The sequence below is a fragment of the Hermetia illucens genome, chromosome 5 (assembly GCF_905115235.1).
Source record: "Hermetia illucens chromosome 5, iHerIll2.2.curated.20191125, whole genome shotgun sequence".
Classification (NCBI taxonomy): domain Eukaryota; kingdom Metazoa; phylum Arthropoda; class Insecta; order Diptera; family Stratiomyidae; genus Hermetia; species Hermetia illucens.
The window spans coordinates 79,746,483-79,772,587 of NC_051853.1; the positions used below are offsets into that span (position 1 = coordinate 79,746,483).

The window sequence follows — 26,105 nt, forward strand, 5'->3', positions numbered from 1 at the left end:
AGCAATGTGGTTAGTATTTCGCTAAGGGGAATTATTGCCCTAATTTGATTCAGATACTTATACAAAACTAAACTAAATCGATTGGTATTTCACTTCAGGTCTGATCGAATTTTCTGCAACCAATGAGATTTGAATGACGATTTTTAGTGATGAGTCAGTATCGAAGCCGCGTTGACACGCTGGAACTTTAAGCACTTCCATTATTGCAGCCGCAGCACTCACAACTCAACTTAGCTCTCTCCCACAGCCATCAAATCTCCTCCAATGACTTGATGTGTTACTTGTGTTACTTAGTTTGTCATTACTTTTCTTCGAAGTATAATATCTTCTTCTTTTGCTCTCTTAAAGCTGGGTACTAGGTGACTAGTTTACTTTGCAGTTTCCCATTCCTTAGTCAAGTATCTGACTGTAAATTTGAATGCCAACATTCAACTCGATTCCGATGGTCTCCCTAGCATCTGTTTGCTAAGAACGGATTAACACACTTCCCTCCTTCTATGTATAATTTTTAACAAAAGCCTCATAGTTTGTCATTTTCCTAGTCTATGCCCACTTTAGCACCCTCATATCTAAAGAGGAATACGATTTTTAAAACGTCAATTCACTGTTATCAAGTCACTAGACCAACTTCGAAGCTAAATGAATGACTCTATAACACTTGGCTTCTGTCCAGATTTTCCTCACCTCGTGTTTCCATTTATTCATTAAATGATTTGCCTCCAGCCCTTCTAACCGATTCTGCAGCATCTCCTTCGATGGTTGCACATCTCGTTCCTTCCTTCCTTCCTCTGGTGCTCCACGGGGATCTATTCTGAGCTGTTTATTTTCTTAATTTTTCATTGGAAATTGTTCCTTGCTTGCCTTACGCCTATAGGCCCCCCCCCCCCTACAACCGAACTTAGGCTGCTCGCTTAAATCCTTACGTAGTCTTTTTTGCTACTTTCTAGGCAAACACTTTCAACTTTCTAAAATGCCGGCATAATGTTCAGCTTGGTTCGGACAGCCAGAGCTTTGGTGCCATCTTTCATGCTTGAATGTGTGACTTCATATTATGTTCTTGTTCCGAGTCGCTTCACACTCTTCAACACCTTGGTTAGATGCATCTTCTAGCAGCGCTTTATTATCTCGCTCCAGTCCCACAACTTTTTCCCTTTAAAAAGAACTTTTTTCCCTTTTGATTATCCTACCTGTTTCTAAGCTTTTGAACTCCCTTATCCACAACAACGCAGAATCTTTTACGAAATGTGTACTTTATTTAAACTCTCGATCGGCCCGATGGACTGTTTTGCCTCTCCTACTGTTATTCTATGCATCTACCGCATAGTTTTGTACAGGACATGAAACGCAAACATTTTCGGGGTGTCTTTCGCGAAGTTCGAATTCTATCTCCAATTCCTGATTCCAAGGCTAGACTAGCCTCCTTTTCCTACTACAGTTACAAGTTTACCCTCTTTTGCTATCCTTTCCTTGTTAGACGTTTGCCTAAAAGTTGAAGCCTTGATAGATTACTTAAAGTTGATGAAATAGGGACCTGGAAGAGCATCATCACAAAGGAATTGAAACGACATAGTTGAAGAAAGACGAAAACGAAAGTTCCTATTGAAATTGGATGTGAGAATTTTTGAAAGATTTCCACCTTCCAAGTCGTATTATGAAAATACATTCTAAACAAAACGTCCGAAAAACTGATGAAGTCCTTCTCGCCAGATATTTCCATATTATGGGGAACATACTCAAATTTATGTAAGCTAGCAACGGAACGGAAGAATGCCGCATACCGAGTAATGTTGCATTCTGAAAGGACGCGAGCACGCGCGGAGACTTATCACGAACTCTGTGGAGCGGAGAAGCGACTTCACAGACGGAAAAAGAAAACCTGGGAGAACCAACAACTCGGTGAACAAGAAAAGTACAGGGACCAACCGCACCAGGCGCGAAAGTTTTACCAAGAAGTCAGCAGGATGAAGCCTTCTACACCTCGATGCTCATCCTGCCGAGACAAAGAGGGAAATCTTATTTCCGACAGAATGGGCACATTGGAGCGATGGGTTGAGTACTTTGATGAGCTACTGAACAACCAGAACATCGGCGAGTTTGAGGTCTCACCAACTGAAGATGACGGACAAATGCTGCTAGAGAAACAGTCCGTGCAATTTATCGGCTTAAAAATCATAAGTCGCCAGGAGCCGATGGAATTACAACCGAATTGGTTAAATATGGAGGCGACCAGTTACACCAAGTGGTTCATCAACTTGTGCTGAAGATATGGGACAGCGAATCAATGCCTGACGATTGGCAAAGAGGCCTTATCAGTCTCATACATAAAATAGGAGATAACACACAGTGCAGCAATTATAGAGGTATCACGTTGTTGAGTACCATCTATAAGATATTCTCCACTATCTTGCTAGGTCGGATAGCCCCATACGCGCAGAACATCATTGGCCCATACACATCAGCAACAGATCAGATTTTCACTCTGCGGCAAGCATCTATTCATCGACTTTAAAGCCGCCTATGATAACATAGCCAGGGTAAAACTGTACACGGCCATGAGATAATTCGATATCCCGACGAAATTGATAAGATAGACTAGGTTGACACTGACCAATGTGCGAGGCCAGATAAAAGCAGCAGGATCACTCTCAAGACCATTCGACATTAACAACAGTCTACGACAAGGGGATACCCTATCATGCGTCCTCTATAATCTGGGCCTGAAGAAAGTGATCCGTGATGCTGAGGTAAATGCAAGAGGTACGATCCTCTTTAAGTCCACCCAACTACTGGCCTATGCTGACGATATCGACATCATTGGAAGAACGACCCGAGACGTAGAAACTGCCTTCATCCAGATCGAGCAGGCGGCGCGAGATCTTGGGCTGCACATCAATGAAGGCAAGACAAAATATATGGTGGCAACGTCAGCACCGAACACGAATCAACCAACAACATCAAACCGCACTGGTCAAACACAAACACGAAGAAGAATAAGGATAGGAGAATACAACTTTGAGACCGTTGACAATTTCTCCTATTTAGGGTCGAAAATCACAACCGATAACAGCTACGATGATGAAATCCGCATACGGTTATTGGTAGCCAACAGAGCCTATTTCAGCTTACAAAAACTGTTCCGCTCGAAAAGTCTTACCATAGGGTCACAGCTCCTACTGTACAAGACAATCATCTTGCCTCTCCTCATGTATTCCTCGGACACTTGGGTTCTTAACAAGAAAAATTGCGAACTCTTCGCGGCGTTCGAGAGAAGAATCCTCCGAAGAATTTTTGGCCCCTTACATGAAGATGGACGATTCCGTAGCCTACATAACGACGAAATCTATGAGCGATACCATGACCGTCAGTTTGCGGATAAAATCCGGCTCAATACGTTATGGTGGGCGCGTCATTTAATCCGCATGGATGAGGATGATCCAGCCCGGAGAGTCTATAAGGGCAATATCTATGGTAGAAAAAGAAGACGAGGCATACCCTGCCTAATATGGAGTGATGGTGTGCTAATAGTCGTTGGAATCTTTGACTGCAATTATATTTTGGAATTATATTCTGAAGATAATTTTTAAATTAAATTCATTTAATAGCGAAATAGACAACGATCAAATTTAAATTTATTTAATAGCGAAATAGACAACGATCAAATTTAAATTTATTTAATAGCGAAATAGACAACGATCAGTTCGCCGCCGCGGTTGGGAACAGAAGAGACCGACTTATTTCCATGCGGTCCTTACTGTCCCAACCAACGGCATTTTTCCACCGCTAATTCTCTACTCCCCTGGTGCGTTCAGAAAATGAGTGAGTGGAGAGTTCCGCGCCATCTACCCGTCCGCATCCGCAACATTCGAAATAAATTTCGAATGCCGCAGATCCTGCCGCGCCACATCACTCCGCCCCCAGACGAAACATACGGGGTTTCGGCGACGGATCCCGGAACTTCGTTCGCCGTTAATCCACAAAGCGGACACGACGCTGCTTCGGGGCGCCCACGGGTTTCAGCCTGGACAAAGAGACCGCCTTTTTGCGTCCACCGATCTCGAGCTGGAAGAAATGTTCTCCCCTCTCGAGAACGCGGTAGGGGGCTTCCGGACGGCATCCGTCCTGACCAGCACGTGCGTGCATGTGTCCAGTTCCTTGGGCGAACAAGCAGGTATGGACGAGTGTCGAGTGGGTGGTGGCGCTTTGATGCGTCGGAGATTGTCCCTCAGCAGACGCACCAACCCCGACTCCGTGAGACCCGATCTCTTGTCGAAGACCGGATCGCTTGGGAGTCTTGGGTTCCGCGGGGCTCCGCGGGGCTGGCAGCAAATTCCTCTCGGCGGGTTGTACGAAGGCCGAGTAGGACGAGGGGCAAGACTTGGGTCCAGGACGGGTCGTCGCGTGCCATAATGGCGGCTTTCAGCGTCCGGTGCCAAAGTTCCAGCATCCCATTGGATTGCTGGCGTTTAAAACCCAGGAGTTTGCCTAACTCGGAGAAAAGGATGGATTCAAATTGCATTCCCTGGTCAGTGATGACCACTGCAGGGACGCCAAAGCGAGGTATCCACTCTCGGCAGAGGGCTTCGGCACAAGATTGCGCCGTAATGTCCGTCAGAGGTATTGCCTCAGTCCACCGCGTGAACCTGTCGATGATTGTGAGGCAATACTTGTAACCGTGCGAGTCTCGCAAAGGCCCTACTACGTCGAGGTGTGTTGTGTGGAAACGCTTGGTAGTGCGGGGGAATGAGCCCACTTCTTTCCTTACATGCCTGGAGACTTTACACTTCTGGCATGCGATGCACTCTCTGGCCCAGGAATTGATATCCTTGTTCATGGAGGGCTAGAAGTATTTTCCGGTGACTAACCGATTTGCTGTCCTGATGCCGGGATGCGCTAACTCGTGAACTGCGTGGAACACTTCCTTGCGAAATATGGCCGAAATGTATGGCCGAGGTCCCTTTTCCGAGTCTTCGCAGCAGATCGAGAGGTTTGAGCCGAAGATGGGTAACTCCCGAAATTTGTATTTGGGGTTGGATTTGAGGCTCTGAAGTGCTGCGTCATCCTCCTGCGCCTTGGCAATAGCCGAGAAATCGAGTGAGGCGGGGATGTTAACCTCGGAGACACGAGACAAAGCGTCAGCAACTATGTTGTCCTTGGCGGACACGTGCTGGATGTCTGACGTAAACTGGCTTATAAAGCTCAGGTGTCGAAGCTGAGGAGGGGACGCTTTGTCGGGCTTTTGTTTCAAAGCATATGTGAGAGGCTTATGGTCCGAGAACACTGTGAACGGCCTGCCTTCTAGGGAGAAACGGAAGTATTTGATGCTCAAGTACGCGGCGAGCAGTTCGCGATCGTAGGTACTGTAGTTCTGTTGAGCGGGATTCAACTGTTTCGAGAAGAAGCTCAACGGCTGCCAAACTTGATCCACCTTTTGGTGAAGGGCAGCACCTACTGCGATGTCAGAGGCATCAACAAAAACGGCTAGGGGTGCTTCTTGATGAGGAAATGCCAAAAGTGTAGCGTCAGCCAGTTGCTGTCGGAATTTATTGAACGCGCGGACAGCCTCTTCAGACCACACAATCTCTGGTGTGTCCTTAGTTTTGGGGCCAGAAGAGTACGCGTTCAAAATGGACTGGTGATGGGCGGCCTTGGGCAGGAAACGACGGTAGAAGTTTAGCATGCCCAAGAACCTCCTCAACTCCCTCACTGTTTTTGGACGCGGGAAGCTTGTCATTGCTTGCACCTTGTCTGGGTCGGGCTGTATTCCTTCAGAGGAAATGGAGTGGCCGAGGAATCTCACCTGTTGTTGAAGGAATTTGCATTTCTCAACGTTTAGGACTAAACCGGCCTCAAGGAGACGTTGAAAAATGCACTCGAGATGGGCTAAGTGCTCAGACTCAGTGGAAGCAGCGACCAAAACATCATCCAAATATACGAAACAGAAGTCGAGGTTTCGCAGGACTGAGTGAATGAACCTTTGAAAGGTTTGCGCCGCATTGCACAATCCGAAAGTCATTCGGGTGAACTCGAAGAGTCCAAAGGGTGTGCATATTGCCGTCTTTGGAATGTCTTCAGGAGCTACTGGGATTTGGTGGTATGCCTTGGCTAAGTCCAAGGTCGAAAAAATGCGGCAATTCGCGAGCGTAAGTATTGATGCGGGAGGAATTTGCTGCCGCCAGTTTGAGGGGTTGTGGATAAAGTCGATGATGCCGGGGTACGGGAAGAACCGAAACCTCCGCACCCGTGTCGACGAGGTAGTTGCGCCTGCTGAGGTAGGTCAGGACATGTATAGAGGTTTCGACATATTCCTCACAAAATCTGCAAGCAGTGTCCCTAGATATCCCCAGCTTCTCTAGGTGATAGTTCAGCCGACAATGACCAGTGAGAATTCCCACTATGATTCGGAGGTTCTTCTTGGTGAGGTTTAAGCAATCCTTTGTGCGCATGGGTTCGTATCCCCCAATAGGTACGCTGGACTGCTCCATCCCTGGTAGGCCCGCCCAGTATAGTTCCCTCAACCGTTCCTCTTTATTTCCAAGAGTCATGGCTGTGAAACTGAAGGATTCTGGCCCGTGTAAAGGCGTCACTGCTCCCTTCTTGGATAGTTCGTCCGCTGCCTCGTTGCCTTCCAACCCAGAATGGCCTGGAACCCAAAGTATCCAGACCTTGTTGGATAAGTTGAGTGTATTCAGTCTCTCAAGGCATTCCCACAACAGTTTCGAGTTCACCTGGTTGGACCTAAGTGCCATTATCGCTGCTTGGCTATCGGCGAGGATAGGAATGTTGTGCCCCCTGTAGTTCATTTGCAGATTAAAAGAGTCACATTTGTCTATGGCGTATATTTCCCCTTAAATATGCTAGTCTACCTGTCCGTTGGCTCAAAGTACATTTTCCTTGGACCAATGACACCGGCGCCCGCTCCCTCTGTTGTGCGGAATCCGTCAGTGTACCAAGTAACCAATTGCTGGTTTAAGCCGTATGTCTTAGCCACGCTCTCCCTTTGCCTTGTTTCTCCAACGTGCTTCAAACTTCTTATCGAAGTGAAACCTCGTTGTCATGTCATCCTTTGGTATCAGTAATTCGGGATACCGTCGAAAAAGAATACCAATCTTCCTTCGATTTAGTCAGCTCCCCGCCTCACTGATACTTCCGCCAATCCTGAATATTGCCCTCCTTGTCTGCATGTGCAGATGAAGAGAGGTTAATCCCAGAAGGGCCTCCAGGGATGCCGTTGGGAATGTCCTCGTTGCTCCACTGATACACACGCAAGCCAGCCTTTGGAGCTTATGTAATTCCCTGGCTTGTGTGCTGAGTTTGGTTCTTTCTGACCAGATTACCGCTCCATAGGTAAACATTGGCTTTACTATTGTAGTATATATCCAAAGTAGTATCTTCGGGCTGCAACCCCATTTTCTTCCTGCTATGGATCTACAAGTCATCAGAGCCCTCGTGACGTGCGACAAGTGTTTACGACATGTGTCTTCCAGAGTAATTTTTGGTCTAGCGTAATTGCCAAATATTTGACCTGTGTTTCTCGTTTCACTTCGATATTGTGTAATCTTATGGCTCTCAAGTGATCAAGTTTCCGTCTCCTAGTGAATGATGCTATGGTGGTTTTGGCTGGATTGATCCGCAGTCCCACCTTCCTGCACCAGGCACTAGTAACCCTTAGTCCACTTTGGATTCTATCACATAGGGTATCTTCATATTTCACCCTACAGATTAAAACAATGTCGTCCGCGTAACCCTGGACTTGTATTCCAGTATTTGTTAACACGTTCAGGAGTTTATCCACTACCATACTCCACATCAGCGGCGATAGTACCCCACCCTATGGACAGCCTTGAATGGTGTTCATGATAATAGAATTTGTACCTGTCGGTATGATGATGATACTCAAATTTTCTACCTTGTATTTTTTACAGGTTTGGTTACCTGTATCCGTAGGTTATTTTTTTAAGGCTTGGCATACATTCATAAGTAATCTTTCCCATAAGTTGTGATGTTGGTGGGTTCCACCGGAAGCGTTTTTCTAAGCCATTGATGTTCATTATATCATGGACAATGGCTCTTCCCTTCCAATTTTCTTTGTTGCTAATTACATTTCGATATACTTTACAAGAAACATTTTAATTGCTTTTCTTTTTCTGCTCTTCCGTTTACACAAATTGCCATTGAGAATAGCCATCAAACTAATTCCATTATTAACAACTCTCCCACGTATTTATGTTAACCTTTTGCACACATACAAACAATGTATCAAACTCTTCTGAATGTAATCTGTAAACTATTTCTGCCATGACGCTTGAAAATCACCGTGGCTATTTGAAATTTTCACAAGATAAACGTTTCGCGGATTGCTGAAAAGCGAATCTTCCGGTACCGCGACTAAGCGGCATTAATCACTTTCACAAGAAATTTTATTGAGGCTAGACCACGATGTTGATGGCGGTCATAGCTCTTATTCCAATCCATAACAGTCCAGCGCGATTCTCGTCTCACCCCTCAGCTTTTCAATGGCTGCAATATCACCAGCTTCTGCCCATTTCCAACCAGTTTCCTGCCGCTTATCACACGCCATCTTTTATTGCCATCAAGATCGCTTGACCTGCAATTGACCTCGGCCTTTGCATTTATTGGGCATTTATCTGTTTTCCAAAAAAAACTCGCCAATTCAATAATGGCTTCCACATGCAGAATGTAATTGCTGATAGTCCGGGAAGCCGCTAAAGATATTCTACTTAATATCTAAACAGCTGCCGAAGATCCGGTACTCGAAATTAGCTACGTGAAAAACCGGACTGATTCGCGCACGCATGAAAGCGATACCCATGCCTGCAGAAAATGCGTACACTTTTAGTTTTACTAGGAAAAATTTCGTTTTATATTTTCCGGATTTGCAACTTTGTGAGTGGAAGACGCGACGAAGATTCGAGATGCATTTCCAGGCTAATGGGTCAATTATTTATTCATAGCTGTGTCATGTGGAAATTGTGTTTGCAGGCGTCCAAGATGCAAATCGAATTGCATGCAGACTGCAGAAGGTATCTATGTTGCATGTGCATGTTGACCGGAATCATAACACACACGGATAACTGTCGAATCTAGTTAGCGAGATTTTATTGTTAATGAATCGTGTTCCGTTTCCGATTATGGACCAAACTTGGTTAATGGACTTTTCTTCCATTTCACTAGGGAAACGTTTAGTAGAAATTTTTGATAAATGAGATTGCCTAATGAAGAGGAAAAATGCATGCGAAATGAATACAGCCATTCATCATATCCCAACATTTTTACTAGATAATTCCTGGTATTGTGGGAGAAGTCTGGGGAGCACGCAAATCGTTACTTTGCTAAGAACCTCAAAATTTCATTACATGTAAATATTTTATGTAGAACTTGCTTTCTAATTTTGGCTATATGCGCACTTTTTCCATTAATTTCAGCATATTATATTTTTATGGAATGATGATACCTGGATTTAACATGAGATTGAGGTGAGAAGTGGTGCTGTTGGTTGCGTTGAGTTGCCCTATCCCCTCCCCCTCATCAATCTTGTATTTGAAATTGACCTGAAAAATCTTATCACTTCCTCAAAACCAATTCAAAGATCGTTAAATGGTCTCTCCGAGGCACATCAAATTAACCATCAATTACCTGAATTATTATGTCGTGGATGTATCTATGTTTGTCCCCTATTTGGAACATAAGCTTGATCATGCTCTATGACTTCCAGCTAAGTAGCTATCAAATGAGAAGCATAAACGTTTCGAGCTCCGTGTTTACTTTCAAAATCACTTCATATTTAGTGCGGATTAATTCCGACTGATCACTGACTGTGAAATTCGTTTCAGTTGGAATGAGGAATTGTGAATTTGTAAACATGTGCTCACATAGGTATGTATGCAAGTAGATACCTCGCAGGTGTATAAGTGCAGATTTTTAATCCCAAACATCAATGTTCCCAGTTGAATTACCAATTTCCGTGCTAGGCAAGCATGGTAACTACTTTCACTTACGAGTTAGACTAGAATGAAATCGCAATTACGTAGATCATAGAGATGTGGCGAATTACAAGGGAAGCCAAATGAGAGTTGGGACTTTCATTGCAGTTTTAGTCAGAATAGATTTTAATCGTACAAACTGCGGAAAGTTTAATAAAAGAAGGAAATATTTTGATTGGAAATTCGATGCAGTTATCTATTCGATGGCTTTCATTGCCTTAAGTTTTGTTTTACTATTTTCCTGATTCCGAGTCCCTTTAGAATTGATGTTAAGAGAATGAATAGCCTAATCTGCAAGGAAGTCAGGAACAACAGGCCATCTGGATAGACAAATTGTTAGAGAACTGACAAAAGTAACAGCAGGTAGCAATTCTGTTGTCAGGACCAGAACCCAAGGTTGTACACAGGGTGGAGTACTATCACCGTCTATGTGCAGTATAAAAATTGATGAATTCCTGGTAGGGCTAACAAATATTAAAATAAGGGACTAGGGTTACGCTGACGATACATATGTATTAATCTGTAGGGATAAATATGAGGACTTCCTATGTAACAGAATTCAACCGGGGTTGAGAATTATTAGTAACTGATGAAGGACGACGGAGATAACATCAACCAAGCCAAGAAGGAAATAGTGTCACTCTCTAAGAAGAGTATGATTAATCACTTAAAAGTCGTTAGACTGCACGGCCTCCAAATTAAACAGGAAACTTAGGTCAAATATTTGTGGAAGGTTGAATACATTTTTCAACACGATGTTCCAATGCCTAGGAAATATAATCCTTGGGTCAGCCTTTCGGGTGGCGATAGACAAAAGTAACAAGACAACTACAAATGGGACACATCTACACATTTTCAGCCAGCTGACAGCAAATTTTTTGGTTTCTATAGACACATCGCTACACTGTCAATCCGAAAAGTTCCCAGGCCCTCAAGTACTCAGAGCAATTATTATTGGCTTCTGCACATAACAATAGAATTTAAAAAAATGTATGCAACATCTCATGGGTCATTGGACTATGACTCGGATTAAACATCTATCTGCCGCCCTCATAACGCTAGAAAGATGTTCTCAGCTGAGTTTATGTTCTGTTTTTACCATGAATGTGCTGATCTTATCGGATTTAATTCCTGGTCATGAGGTTCCTACTAGGGATTTCCAGCAGTTCCCCGCCGCTGCTGCGATTACTGCTTTTATCTGCCAAGTGTCTTATGGTAGTAACGATCCCTTCTTTCCTGAGGGAAACCCCCTTGGTGGTGATAAAATGTCCGCACGTGATTCCTCCTGTGGCTTCCAATGAAACCGATCTTTCTTCTTTTTTCTTAGCATTTTCGTTCACATGTAGGCGCCGTTAGGCTTAGGGACCATATGGAGTGGGGAAGACCAACAGCTGTCCGAAGGTCTGCAGATACCCTGTTGTATAAATTGTTCAAACTCTTTCCGTGCAATAGCCAGCTTCTGGGGTGGTAGGGGACGCACCTTTTAGAAGATAGGGGAGCCAGTAGTGTTAATGTGATGCAGCACATTGTCCTTCACTGGTTTAGAGAGACTTCATTCGGTAGTAATCTGGCTGAATTTTTGGACGATTCGGGTGACAGCGACCACTTTCTCTGTTTCCCGGTTGGTATTCTCGTAAATCTTGCCAATCTTGGTTTCATGATTCTTCCGCATTCGTAATGGTTGGTAACCCCGTAAGCGAGATTATCGCCTCCATTTAGTACGTTCCTCACTCTGTTTTATTGCTAATTCGTGAGACTGCAATGTAGGAAGATGATGAACTACGTTTTCACAAATGCAAGGTCATAAGTGTCCGCTAAATCGACTATACGCTCTCCACCCTCATTGCGTAATCCAAACACCAATTGCACTTGTTTCCGTCTGCCTTTTTACGCACATGACCATTAAGGTTGCCTGCAATGATGATATAGTATAGATATAGGCACGTTGTAGGTCCTTGCACCGAGAAGTTGCCAGAAGGCATCCTTCTCGGTGAAAAAGTGAATAGTGCATCAGCTGTCATAATGAAATAGCTCGACTACTTTAATGGCATCACAGAAACCCTTTGAGATAGCAATGTTGGCACCATATTGAGTGCATAGGTCACCAAAATAGTGTAGTTTATAGCCATTTTGACCGCGTTTGCATTCCATCACGCAGCATTTCGTACCGAACCGTCGAGTTTCTTATAGAGAGCAGATATCTATGCTTCTTCTCCGAAGAGCTCTTGCGAGTTCCTCAGTATTTCTAGTATAGGTGTCAATATTTATCGTGCACACACGTACTTGTTTTGCTCGGACTATGCTACGTCCTGACGTCAAGAACACTTTCCCAATTATCAACAGGACCGGCTCCCATTCTGCAGCATCGAATAAGGTGAACGGCCTAGTATTTCTCTGAGGATTAGGACACGATCATGTTGTTTTTAACATTGCATTTGCCTGTTGTGGGATGAAAGAGTTCAGCGCAGTGGAATAACTCCATCTATACATTATTTATCTCTTTCCCTGATCTCAGCATTTTATTTTTTTTACTGGAGATAGTACAAAGTATTTTGCCTCAAGACCTCCTCCTCTATCTGTGTTTTGGAAAAGCATCCTACATAACATAGTGGAGTTCTAATGGAATCAAACTTATGTTTGTTTCAGAGCAGACTATTTCCTTCATATCGCTGTACAGATACCTTGAAATTTCATTAGGGCTCTTTATTCTTTCCTTATTAATCAGCCTTTGCTTCTATTGAAAGCTTTTTCTGTGCATTTTCGGGTTCTTCGCTTTATTGGAGCAACTTTACGGTTCAACGCCAATTGAACTCAGCCGCACCACTGAATTTGACCCGTCATTTAGCTTTTTACTCTGATAATTTTTACTCCAACTGCGTAAAAACGAACACAATGAATTGCACTTCCCTTGCTTTTTTGGATCATTGCAAAGATTCTTGTAGTATTCTTTTGATCGACTTTCAAAGGATGTTGTCGAGTTAATTTTATTTTTCCTTTGCAACTATCGCCTAACGCAGATATGATTATTTGGTGCTAACAACAATTACGTAAATCTTCCCTTAATTGGAGTCGTCTCACCACTCCACCAACCAGCCCCTCCCTCCTCCCGATATTTTCGGTACCTCCCCTCTCCCCCAATCAACTTCTTGATTGAAAGGACTGATCAATATTCTTTGTATGCCTCGTCGGGGTAATCGTACGAGAACAGGACTGCGGAACCCGGTTTCAGTGTGAAAAGGTTTATTTAAGTCTCTAGGAGATAGGTACACTTACAGTAACTTCCAAAGTAATTATAGAGGGCAGAATACATCAATCCTCAGTGATAGCAGCCAAGTGATATCTAAACTAGTATGGGAATGCCTTGCCTTGACCAATAAAGTCTGTATTCTTTGGATTTCAGATAATATTGGGCAAGAAGTGGCCAGGAAAGGAGCAGAAACTTTGCTAAATGAACCAAAACTATCGGGATTCATAGCGATGTCTTTAAGGAAAGAAGAAGCTAGAGATATCTGCAGGCTCTCTTTGCAGATTCTGTGGCGAAAACGACGAAACTATCATTCATATTCTGGCACAATACCCAGCACTTGTATGAAGAATGATAGAATATATCTCTTTGAGAATAGTTAAAACTAGACGCACGGGTTAAACACTTAAAAGCAGGAAACATCCTAAACTTCCTGTCCGTTATAGGATTGATCGGCATATTACATTTAACAGGAAAAGTATAACTATAAAAGAGGAGCAATAGTCCTTTAGGACGCATTGTGATATCCAGTGGAGCTGTTAGAGAGGCAAAGGGTAGGGGATAAACAACCAAGCGATTGGAAGTAGCGGATATGGTATTGAAATGCCTAAATGCTTAGTCACACAGTTGACTCATTTGGGAGTTAGCCTTTTGAGCGAGCTTTAATACGGACAATACTCTGCCTTCACATTCAGTCAAAAAACTTAGCCACGTGCTAAGGGGCCAAAAGTTTAAGTTTTAAGGTTACTGACACATAAAAACTCATGACTCTTTGGAATTGTTTTATGACATTTTTTCGTAGCAGTAGTCCGATAAAACACTATCTATATCTAATGAAGCAATCCAATCACATCTTCGAATCATTGTTGCAGTGGGTCCTATTACGTGGCTTAGCTAATAATGGAATTACCATCCTTTTTAGTGAACATCTGTATAGATATATGGCTCGCTTGCCGACATAGCTTTTGGTTACAGTTGGGACAATAGTTCAGAATACCCTGATAATAGCAGTTGGTGAAGACGGAGCGGGAATCTAAACTCCTAGGATTCATAATGGGAACTGATATGGTTAACACAAGAGAATCTAGCGCAAAAACCAGAATACTCCTTGTCGACTAAGCTTTCGGGATTTTCTTTTAATATAATGGGTTACGGAATTATTTTAGCTATTATCGCCGCAACTGTAAGGATCATTGAAATAATAATAATCGTTGAAATGTGTTAGAACACTTCATTTAAGAACGTAAATATACACTGCAGGATTACAGTCCCCTGTAGGAGGCAATGTGGTCAACACTGCGCCCGCTCGTAATTATCATCCTGATTTGACTTAGATATCACATTCGCATGATACGATAACTTGCCATTTCATTCATGGTGGGTCAAACAAGAAACAAGATCTGCATCAATTACGGGCGAAAATTCCTTCGGAGAGTTTTCGATGTTTTTCGTGGAGAATACTAGAAAAACATGACAATATTTCTTTCATATCCCGTTGATATAGTAGATCTCTAATGATTCTTCGACTCATTGGGTACTAATGGAGGTCTGCTTCGAGAGATCACCCTCCTCCATCGTTACTAGAACTGATCTCCGAGGAACTGCCGAAGTGCTGACCAATCATCAGCGTGGCCTCTAAATAGCATGTGAGCATGCGCAGTCAAAAGGTGAAAATTACCATCAAGTCACTAGATGTGGAAATATGCCTATTGGCAAGGATTTTACCGCTATGTTACACGCTAGGAAAAGCCTGGTGCGTATGGTGAACGAAGGTGGAAGTAGTCCACCACCCAGTGTACATTTTGAAGTCGCCATGGGTTTCTCGTTCTCCTTGTAGTTTTCCTGTTGCGTGGACCTTCAACGCCCTCTAAAAATTGTATTATTATGAATCTCAAACAAAACATAGCCGAGACTCCATGGAGAGCTAGAAAGCTCTGTTTAAGCTATAAAGCATTCCACGTTGACCCTTATGAAACTGGGTCTACTTTACGACAAGTCTTCTCGCGTCCGTTAGTGCAATGTTAACGGATGCACACGCTCCTTCTGGCTCCAGTACCGGTTTTTTCATTCAACTTATATTCCAAGAAGTTGCAGTTTAAATAAGTTCTATGACTTCATTAAATGGAATGGGTTGCCCATTAGATTATTCGGCTCAAGTTGCACACAATTAGGGGTCGGCTGCATAGTGGAGAGGGAATTCAAACCAAGTGTTATTGTTATTGGATTCAACAGAAATTTAATCTTAAAATCGGCGAATGGTGAAGGGTGTTCCTAAAATAACCATGGAATTGCCACCATTACATTGAACTGGATAAAACATGCTCTCATTCAGAAAACAGTATGTAGTTAGATCGTATCGAGGAGTCAACTGCGACTTCGAGTCCACCCCGTGCATTCAAGATACGGAGCCTGCAAAACGAGGCGGCAGTCAGGGGGCATAGAGTGCAGCTGGAAGAATGAGTGACTGCGATACTGTAGAATATTTTGAATCAGCCCGTAGACAGAATTAAAGAGAGCACTCAAAACTACAGCGGAAGAAGTAATTGTGTGTGGATTCCGCTGTATAAAAAATAATTTGTTCGACGGAGAATATCAGGATGTGTTCTAGGGGTGTGAACAGTACACTGACCGGAACAAGAGGACGAAGAAGGAGAACACTTCGTGAGTGTAAGTAATGGCAAAACAAACACAGATTTGTCGTCATATCCTGAAGAGCTCACCGACAACACAATCACTGAAAGGGACGGGACTAGTTGACAAAGAACACATTGATGTAAAATCACGCCTCAAGAGACAGAAAAATAATCATTCGTCAGGTATTGATGATCCCTAGGCAGAACTTATTAAACAAAGCTGACAATGGATCAAAAGTGTCATCTATTATACAATGTGGTCCGCAACGTCTGTCAAAGATTGTCAAATTGCTTTCTGTATATAGGACTAAGAGTAGAGGGCAATCTGGAGTGTCAGAATTACAGAGGTATATCAGTGCTTTTTATGTACTACAAGATCAGTTTGTATGCCGGCAAAACGAGTACCAGGGTAGGTTTCGATCTGAGCAATCAACCATCCAAATCAAGTGACCGGATTCTCACAATAAAAAAAGTGCTGGTGAAGCGTCAGAACACTCTAAATATTGATGATTCCTATATATTTGTAAACTGTAGGCAATAATATGACAGTGTAGACCAAAACATACTGTAAAATATAATGCCTGATGAGTAACACCCCGAGAAACAGGACGGACCACTGTTGTTTAATGTAGCATTAATGCACATCATATGAAAGCGCCTGGCAGATATCAAAGGTACGCCACCGCGAAATTTTTATAAATATTGACAGCGAACAAAATTGGTCTATGAATCAACGAAAACAAAACAGAAATTAGGACGCCCATCAAACAAAGCATTACATTCCGAGAATATAACTTAGGAAATCATTCATTTCCTCAGATACACTCACAGGAGTACATAGGAATAGCTTGACGTCTAAAAATCAATTGTAAAATCTGTACATGGAATCTCATGCAAGCATCCGAGAAAATTCTGAACGCATTTGAAAGGAAAGTTCCAAGAAGAAATATTCAACGTCCAACGTATAGACAATATTCGAATACCTAAAAAGGTACCTTGGGAAAAACCCGACGGACAAAGACCAGGGGAAAACTAAGGAAATGCTGGACGTATTCAATAGATAAATATAGCGCATCGCTGATCGGATTCAGAAATCAGATGATGTGAATAAAAGATTTAGACATTTATAGACAGTGCATTCTGAAAGCCGAGACCCGAAACGGACTACAGATCGTCCAGGATGACTGCGATTGCCGATCGTCTATGAAATTTTTCTAGCAATTAGACGTAATCGCTTTATCCATCCAGAGCAAACACAAGGGTGCCAAACCAAGGTTGAAGATGGAGTTAAGTGTATGGGAAACCTAGCCGTGGAACAAATTGGAAGACGAATGCCATCCTTATCCGGTAAACCAAAAACAAAGTTTGGAGCGGTAGTAGGGCATTTTCCACGGGTTCGCTTTTGTAAACTCCGAGAGTTTTTGGTAGAAATGAATTCTGGGGTATCGACGAACTTAATCTGTAATCGACCTGCATTGAGGGCGTTGGGTAGTATTTTTATCACTTCAAAAATCATACAGGATATTCAATACGGTGGAACTCCTCTGGATACCTGGTCATTGTAAGGTGAAGGATATGACATCACGGATGCTTTCTCCCATTCGGCAACCGGAACCAGCAATTGGGGTGCATTGAGTTATGCTGCTATCACAAACTGGGAATTAAGCTCGTCATAATGGCAGGTGGCAAAGCCTTAATGCTGTCAGACACGCCAAACTTTTCCGGTCAGACCTAAACAAACGTACTGCAGAGTTTATCTTCTCGAAAAGCAAGAAGACTGCCAGTAGTGTTAGGGGCATTCCAAAATTCACTAGCTAGGCGAAACGCCAACTTCTCAAAATAATATGTGTTCATCCTTTAATGAGGAAACGGGATTCACAGAGCATTTTCTATGTGAGTGCTCTGTCAATGAACGCTTCAGACGTCAGATTTTTGGTGCTGATGTGTTTCAAATACAGCGGATAGTATCATATCCGCGATACATAAACAACTCCGAGATATTTCATTAGACGGGGGAATCGAGTACAATGGATCACTAGGATCTGAGTGCTAAAAGGCTTCGCGTCTCCCCGACCTCAAACATATACACATAGACACAAGTGAAACATTGAAGAAAATATACACAAATCCGAAACGATATTCTATGTAGAATGGAGCTTGATGAGTCAGCATATGTAAATGTAATATATTACGACAAATTTTTGAATAAATTTAATGTGACTGATTATAATTAGCTACGAGGGCACAGCTAACAATGAAAGCTCGACCGTGCTCATGGAACTGGGAACGATCGAAGGATTGAAATCCATGACGTTTTCACCGTCGACCTCAGGTTCCTTTCAAAGTACGACTTGTGGGAAACCCTTCGATCTTCGTCGTCTCTGTGTTAAGTGATGTCTCAAATTGTAAAAAAATAAAGAGGATTTTTATTCACGAATGCCGCGCAAGGTTTCTTACTTTTTCCAACCAATTGTAATGATTTATTGAGATTGGTCTTTGGTCGAAACACCATACAGAGTGGCCTGACATAACCAAGAGGGGAGAGCTACCCCAAAAATGTAAAAAAGTTCTACCAAAGTTTCCCGGTAACGCTCGCTTGTTTGCTTCTCTGCTAGCCAGGCGTGAAAATTTGTGAGGGTTGTAGGAGCCTTTGGAACACTTTAGTCCTTCAGTAAGTTATTGAAAATGGTGCCCCATGTTGAGCGCTATTTATCATGACTTGTGTGAATTCGTAATGGCCAAATGACCAATCCTGAGTATGCCAAGGAAGGGTGGGAACTGCAAACGCCGTGGTTCATGAACATTTGAGTCAGGAGAAGCATCGATTGAGCATACGATCCATCATCAATCGTCCCTCTCGATAACGGCTCTCGGCACCAAAGTTTTACGATTTATTAAGCTTTGTAGAATGATACGTGATAGACTGATGTGTTCAAAGAACCACCCCCTTCCCCACATTCGTGAGCCTGGGAAGTATAGAGGCACGCAAGCGTGTACACCCTATTTAGGTTTCTGGGATGGCTCTCCCTTTTTGATCGTCTTCGGAGGATTCAGGATGGGTCTCTTGACCATTACGAATTTACATAAGTCAAGATGGTCTTCTGTACGGACCTTTTACCGATGGACCACCGACAAAGCCTAATATCCATGGTTAATACGGAAAGTTACTAGTATCATGACAGTTTTTTGAGGAACTAAGGTTATGTTATACCTTATTTTTTACTAGCACCGAATTTTTAAATTTAGACTATTCCGATTTTTCTCCATGAGGGTGAAAAACCTCACGTCATGCTCAGAGCTCGTCAAAAGCTTGAAACCTTATTCTGTTCCATATAAACCTGAAAGTTCGTCGGTACTCGACTATATTCCTTACAGTCCCAATTTATTGTATGGTTGTCCTATGAAAGAAAAGCTTGAAGAACGACCTACCAAGGAAAACTTAGCTTGTAGACTCGGTTCTTTTAATTTATTGTATGATGCAATTATAAAAATACTCTAGTATTGAGAGATATGTATGTAGGTTTACTCAAAGATTCCAATACTGAAAGTAAAAATTATGTCTTGTGTCGGTCAAGAGAAAACTAGATATGATAATTATTATAAACACGCAGTTACCTAGAATTTCTAAAACATTAATTAATGTAATATTTGTTATCCACGACCTAGAAGAACTTGGAAGCAACCTAGGCGAATATTTCAATTATGATAAAGGTTGAATTTGCAATCCATGTAGATGCTGTGAATCGAATTTCTGTACATCACTTGTTTGGGCGGTATCATACTGCCTATGTTATTGACCCATAAAAGTTTACAAATTCAAATGAACCCCCATTGAAGAAGTACGGACAACTGCGGAGACACATAGAGGTCATTGTAAAATACTTGCGCCAGCATTTCGATTGAGATAACTTAACTTTGCCGCCGGGCAGCAGATATTTCATAATTTCTGTCGAATCATTCCTCCCAACTCATTTGAAGGGTTCGAACTGGTATTCAGGTGCCATAGTCATGCATTGACAATTAATGACCGTTGGAAATGACCATGCGCTTTTTCAAAGCGATTATAACGTGCTTAGTTCGCCACTCTAACGCCGTTGCAACTAACAGCTTTATGTGTTTGGGGTCCAACAAGATAATGGGATAATACTTCCAACTGTTTTGAATAACTCTTATATCTTCTCTTCTATGACGTAAGATGCACAAATGGTCGTTACCTTTTCTCGTCCAGTAGATAGTGGTCTTACGTGGTTTTATTACGCCAATGATTCTGTTGTTGTTTACACTTTTGTGTGAGTGGATGTTATTTCCGCTGAATAATTGCTACCTTTAGGATAGGAAGAATGCTCAGGGCTTTCCTGATAGTGATGGTGGAGATGATGGCTTAAAACCACAAACTCAATGAGTTCTTGCTGGTTAAGAAATAAAAGCATCGTTGCGGAACATCTTGCGGTCTTTTGCGGCATTTTTGTAAAGACATCTTCTTATCGTTACATCTGGCTCCTACAGAAAAGGAAAGGAGGCAACAATCTTTAGACTTTGAGCAAAAAGCATAATGGAAACAAGCTCAAATATTGTGAATCACTTGGAATTCAATCATTCTAAGAAGGCTCAGAATATATTCCTTCTATTTGCTATATTGTTTTTTTTTCAGTTTGGATCGACTTTGAAATGTAAATTCCTCCCCATCGCAACAGTAACTTTCCTTTCCTCCTTAACGAATAATCTAATAAGTCAGTAATCAATCTTTGCAATTTCTCTGGTTTCATCTTTGGTTTTTCTATTACCTTTCAGGAAGGCAGTCTTCTACGCTATGACAGACTGTAGCAGCATTCATGGGTCAACGAGCTCCTCGAGTGATGTTCTTTCTTCACGTGGTGGTGGCGCAATGTCACCCCGAATTCGCGTCATTCGGTTAGTGAGACCAAGTTCCAAAAGGGTGCTCCTGGGTCCAGAAAGCAATGCATCATTCGGATTTGCGATTCGTGGCGGAAGAGAATTCGGAAGTGGATTTTTTGTTTCACGAGTCGATAAAGGAAGTGAAGCTGATGTGAAAGGATTGAGGGTAAGTTTACAGAAAATTATATAACTTTCTACTAAAACAAGTTGCAAAGCAGCCAAATAGTTACGCAAAGATGTTTGATAATTATTAAAAGAGTCTTGGGTAATTCGTCGGGAAGTGACACTTCCTCCACTGATCTTTTCATCTTATCCGCTCTCCTAAAATGTAAAGCTAAATGCTAAAAAATTTTAGAGAAAAGAAGCAACAGTGTATCATACTTCAGGTTGTGAACCGTGTTAGCCAAACCATCAAAACTAACAACTGGTCTTGGTCGGTGATCATATTATTGTACCTTAGTACTTATCGCTTAGTATATATGATAAAAAATTCTCGCAAATAAAACGATATATATATCAATAAAATAATTGTTCGGGGAAAACACACCGACAACGAAGGATACAGCCAAAATAACATCCAACAGGTATGGATTGGGAGGACGTCTACAAATACCTCGGCATATTGTAAGCAACAACACCTGGGGTGGCAATAATTAAATCTAAGATGCTAGGGAAATTTGAACGGCGTCTGGATCTTATCCGGAAAACTGCCCTATGCAGGAAAAATAAAATCATGGGAATCAATACTTCCGCCATTCCCGTCCTTCTATATACTTTCGATGTGATACAGTTTAGTAATACGGATTTAGAAACTGTCAATAGACGGGTAAGGGTAGTTCTTGCAAATAACAACATGCACAATAGATCTGCCGAAAAATTAGGGATCACTATCCCACGTCATCAAGGAGGTAGGGGGATAATTGATTTAAAAACATTGCATTTTAATCAAGTGCATTCTCTTCGTGAGTTTTTCTTCAAGAAGTAATCCTCTAGCCGATCACATCAGGGTACCGTAATGGCAGATAATTAATTGTCTCCTTTGGATTTGAAAAGCGGAGAATGGGATCCCATGTCGAATGTTACTTCAATCCAACAGTAGATCGACATGTGGAAAGAGAGATCGATTCACGGAGGTCATATCAAAAATTTGTTGTTGCAAGGCATTGACATCCTCCAAAAAAAGGTTGATCAGTTTTATGAGACCGAAGTATTCCTAATTTCAATTCAGGGTGCTTCATGACTCCTTAATCACCAACTCCAGTTGTAGGTTATGTAACTGTGAAGTGGAGCCTATCCAGCACATAACATCTGCGTGCAGGATGTTGAGCAGTATCGAGTATACCAATCATCGTAACTCCGTCTTGAAGATTCTCCAGCAAAGCCTTGCGTTGAAATATAACTTAGTGGCAATCTCCCATCGTTATTATAAGTATACCCCGCAAAGAATTTCGGAAAATGACCGGGTCAAACTATTGTGGAATTACACTATTGTCACGGACCACAGTGTTAATCACAATAGACTCTATCTAGTACTGCTTCTGAAGGAAGAACGAGCGTGCTTCATAATCGATGTAGCCGTACCGTTAGACCGGAACACTGTTGAAAAAAATCACGAAAAAATCCGAAACTACGGCCTTTTGGCAGACGATATGAAGCGGACTTGGAGACTACAAAAGATCGAAGTAGTCCCAGTTGTGATTTCAGCGACGGGATTGGTCGATCTTTGATCTTAGGGCTGGATTATACATGGAGATGTAAACACGATTATCCTTGCAGCCTGTTCTATAGTCCGAAGGGTCCAGTCTGGTAACAGTCTGACTTAGTGGGCTCCGGTCTTGATTCGTTCTGTCTTCCATTTACGATCTATGTATCTGTAGTATAGAACCACCGCGTCATTGCTTGAAGTGTTTGCGACAATCAGGATATAATAATATATTTTCGCATGTTCCCGTATTTTGCGTTGAAACGCATTATCGCTGTGGCCTTTGGATGTTGTCTTCAGCCCATCCTTAGGTTGGTCGCACCTCGGTCCGGTTGGGCGGGAAGAGGGTCCGTGGGCTTTTTGAACTAAATATAATAGTTATTCCATGGGTTTTAATTATTGTTCGGTTAAATATTGAAGCACAACAATAACCAAGAAACGTTTCTTCATGACTACCTAGGTATAAGTATAAATACCACTAAATACCCAAAATATACCATACCTCACCAGTCAAAAAAGAACTGTCAACTAAAGCTTAATTTTGCCCTAATTTTTAATTTTTTACCGCTTTCCATAGCTCGTTATGAATGATATCGTTCGCTACATTCTAATTTTCCAGGAAGACAAGCATTTCTCAAAACTATTTTCTGGTGCTATCGTTCTACCAAATATCTTTGCTCGTCTTTCTGTTTCTCCCATAATGTGCTGCAGCTCATTTAGGGCAGCTATGAGAGCTCTTCAGATAAAACTTGCCTTTTATGTTCCTTAGAAAATCGGGTGAAATTGTAGTTAATCTCTGATGTTCGAGCTTGTAAGTCCAGCGACCCTTATCCAATTGTCCCTGAAGGTAGGAGTACAGCCTACAATAATGTAATGCATATAACAGCACAGAGCAAACCAACCTGACTGTACAGAGTCTGTGGGGCCAAGACCTTGAGTTTAGCGTAGCATCTACTACCACTTCTCAATATTTTATAGCTTATTCTGAGGTAGTTATGTGGTTCTCTAGGGTCAAGCGCAGGAAAGTTCTCTTATGGTTGTTTCGATGGGCATCGCTTCCATTTTGTCTTACTCGAATGCCAGAAAAGAATTTCCAATCATACTACTTCTAACCACAGACATCAGCATATTGACTTTCAACTTTTTCATGACGCGGAATGTATCCCGGTGCAATTTTATATATATTCCCGGCGCAGACTTAATAACCAACTGACGGGACTTTTTTGGTATACCATGCTTGGTGGTTCGCTACATCAATATTGAAGCACTTTTCTACGAGCTTAAGTCTGTTTCTGTCCTGATTTATCTAGAGCAAAAACCGTGAAAACTAGAGCATAGTTCCCTCTTGCAGTTAGAAGTTAATTTCCCCATGTGGTGGCGTACCTACCAGCAATAACTTTCGAGGTTCATCCTCTTGCATCCGGGAGCAAGATAAGAGCATAAAACTCATGCGTATTTGCTACCAACTTTTACTCTGCCAAAATATTGAGGAAACTTACAAGAGATGAGGTTGAAGGGAGTTAACAATATTTCCCCACTGCCACTGGCATCATTTAGGATTCAGAGTATTTCCAACTTCAGACTGTACATTTCTGGTTTTTGGGGCTATATTGCATAACTTCCAAATTAAAGCGCTTCTGTCCTCATATTTTATGGAAAACTGATACTTTTGAGCATGCATCGTGCTATTGTCCCTAAGTATTTTTTTACATGGCTGCATAATCATCCAAGCTTGATTCCTTAGGATCCTGGTGACATTTCCCGAGGTTTTCGTTCCACTTGTCAGTGTAGGCAATACGCCTATATACATATGTATTTCTTTGGAATATGGTTCTCCTTTCCTCCTATTCTGTTGTTTGTCCACTCATCAGACGATCTCTAACTGTCTGTCTATTTCCTATTTCTCTGTCTGTACCTTTATCTTCTTCTTCTACCTCATATTGAGCATTGGCTTTCCGAATGTATTGCCTGTAGTCCTCTTGGTTCATTGACCGCCTTCGTTATTTCATTATAACTAATAATGAAGTGTTTGTCGGCGTCGGCTGAATCTCCCATCATCCGAGCTGGAGCAATCGATTTCCCTTTGAATATCCTTAGGGCTACTCTTGACACACCCATTCGTTAAGCGTGACCATCCCATTGGAATTTTTGGAGTTTTGTCAGCTTACAACTTTGTATTGTAGTTGATTCGTTATTCACCCTTCTTTCGAACTGCTCCAGAGATCGGTTTTAACACTTTTCTTTGGAGGGCGTTAAGCAATTTTCAGAGCCGTGAGTCAAAGTTCAAGCTTCGCATCCGCAACTAAAGAAAGGTGTGATAGCTCAATCTTCGGGTGCATGTATTTAGACTTTATGATGAGAAGGTCTAAATAATATGTCCTACTTGTAAACTGTGTAACTCTTCAAATATGTTATTTCCGAGATATCACAATCTCGGCAGATGCCGGATTTTACCTAATACTAGCACTAAGTGCCAAGCATTTAGGCTCGGACGATCCTACCTACTTAAAAACTAAAGGGGCACTGGTGGTGCTGGCCGGTGGTAGGTCAGTGGGAGAATCCGTCGAGTACTCCCCGCAACATGGTAACATGGTATAAAATGCAATAACTATCAAGTACTGCTTGCGGCTCATATCGGTAAACCGGACATGTCCCCGTGATCAGCCCATGCTTGTATGCAAGGTTTTGATGGATAACCTTACATACAGCATTATGCCTGGTGATGTATTGCAACGGTGCCATAACAGTACAGCCAGAAATGAGATGGTCCAACGTCTCTAACGCCGAACCACACTTCTGCACTGGTCGTTCTCCACCCGTTCTTTCATGATGAGCTTTTTATAAGCTCGGGTGGCAACCACATCATCCTGAATGGCGGACATGAACCCCTCCGTCTCAGCAAAGAGCTCCCCAGCACACAGCCATCTGTTCGACAAATGCAAATCGACAAATGGCTGCCAAAGACAATTCACGTATTTACCGTGCATTGCCTTCGACTTCCATTCATCGATCCGCTCTTGGTCCGACTTCACTCCACTCAGAGGATTGAAAGATCGATCCTTCAAGTTAAGTGGAGTCAGTCCACAGTCTGCCTTACAGACAGCCGCATGCAAGGGACTCCCCTGCTCTTTGCTGTAAAAATAAGCGCGCAGCGAGTCGACTTGGCGATGATGTTGTGCCGCCACATCAACCACGCCCCTAACTCCGATGTCACGAGGCAGGTTCATCCGCTCCACAGCAGACTTTGGGTGATGCATTCGGAATTTGGACATAGTTGTCCGTATCCGCCGCTGGATGTTTTCCAGGTCGGTCTTCGTCCACGGCAATATTCCGAATGCATAAGCCAGTGAAGGGATAGCGAATACATTCAACGCGTTTATTTTATTCTTCCCCGAGAGATGCGATTTCAGCACCAGCTTTACACGTCGCAGGAATTCGGACAGCAGAGCATCCTTCAGATCATCAACTCGAGCATGGGTTCCTTGCAGAATTCCTAGGTACTTGTAGAAGTTTGTCTCGGTCATAGCTTCGATGTGGAGGTCACCAATGCTATGTTCGGCATGCGGCTGGTGATGACCTTTGCGGATGGCTTCATCCGAATATCACGACTGAACATGTCTATTATTTCT

General features: G+C 42.5%; 1 protein-coding gene across 3 annotated transcripts in view; it reads left to right on the forward strand.

Annotated features, from left to right (window-relative positions):
• LOC119656833 overlaps positions 1 to 26,105 on the forward strand; it is a 312,026-nt gene that overhangs the window by 157,741 nt on the left and 128,180 nt on the right. For all 3 annotated transcript variants that reach the window (XM_038063481.1, XM_038063482.1, XM_038063483.1), the window contains exon 3: positions 20,670 to 20,940. In XM_038063481.1, coding sequence (XP_037919409.1) covers positions 20,689 to 20,940 — 252 coding nt within the window. In that variant the 5' untranslated portion in view covers positions 20,670 to 20,688. The remainder of the gene's footprint in view (positions 1 to 20,669; positions 20,941 to 26,105) is intronic.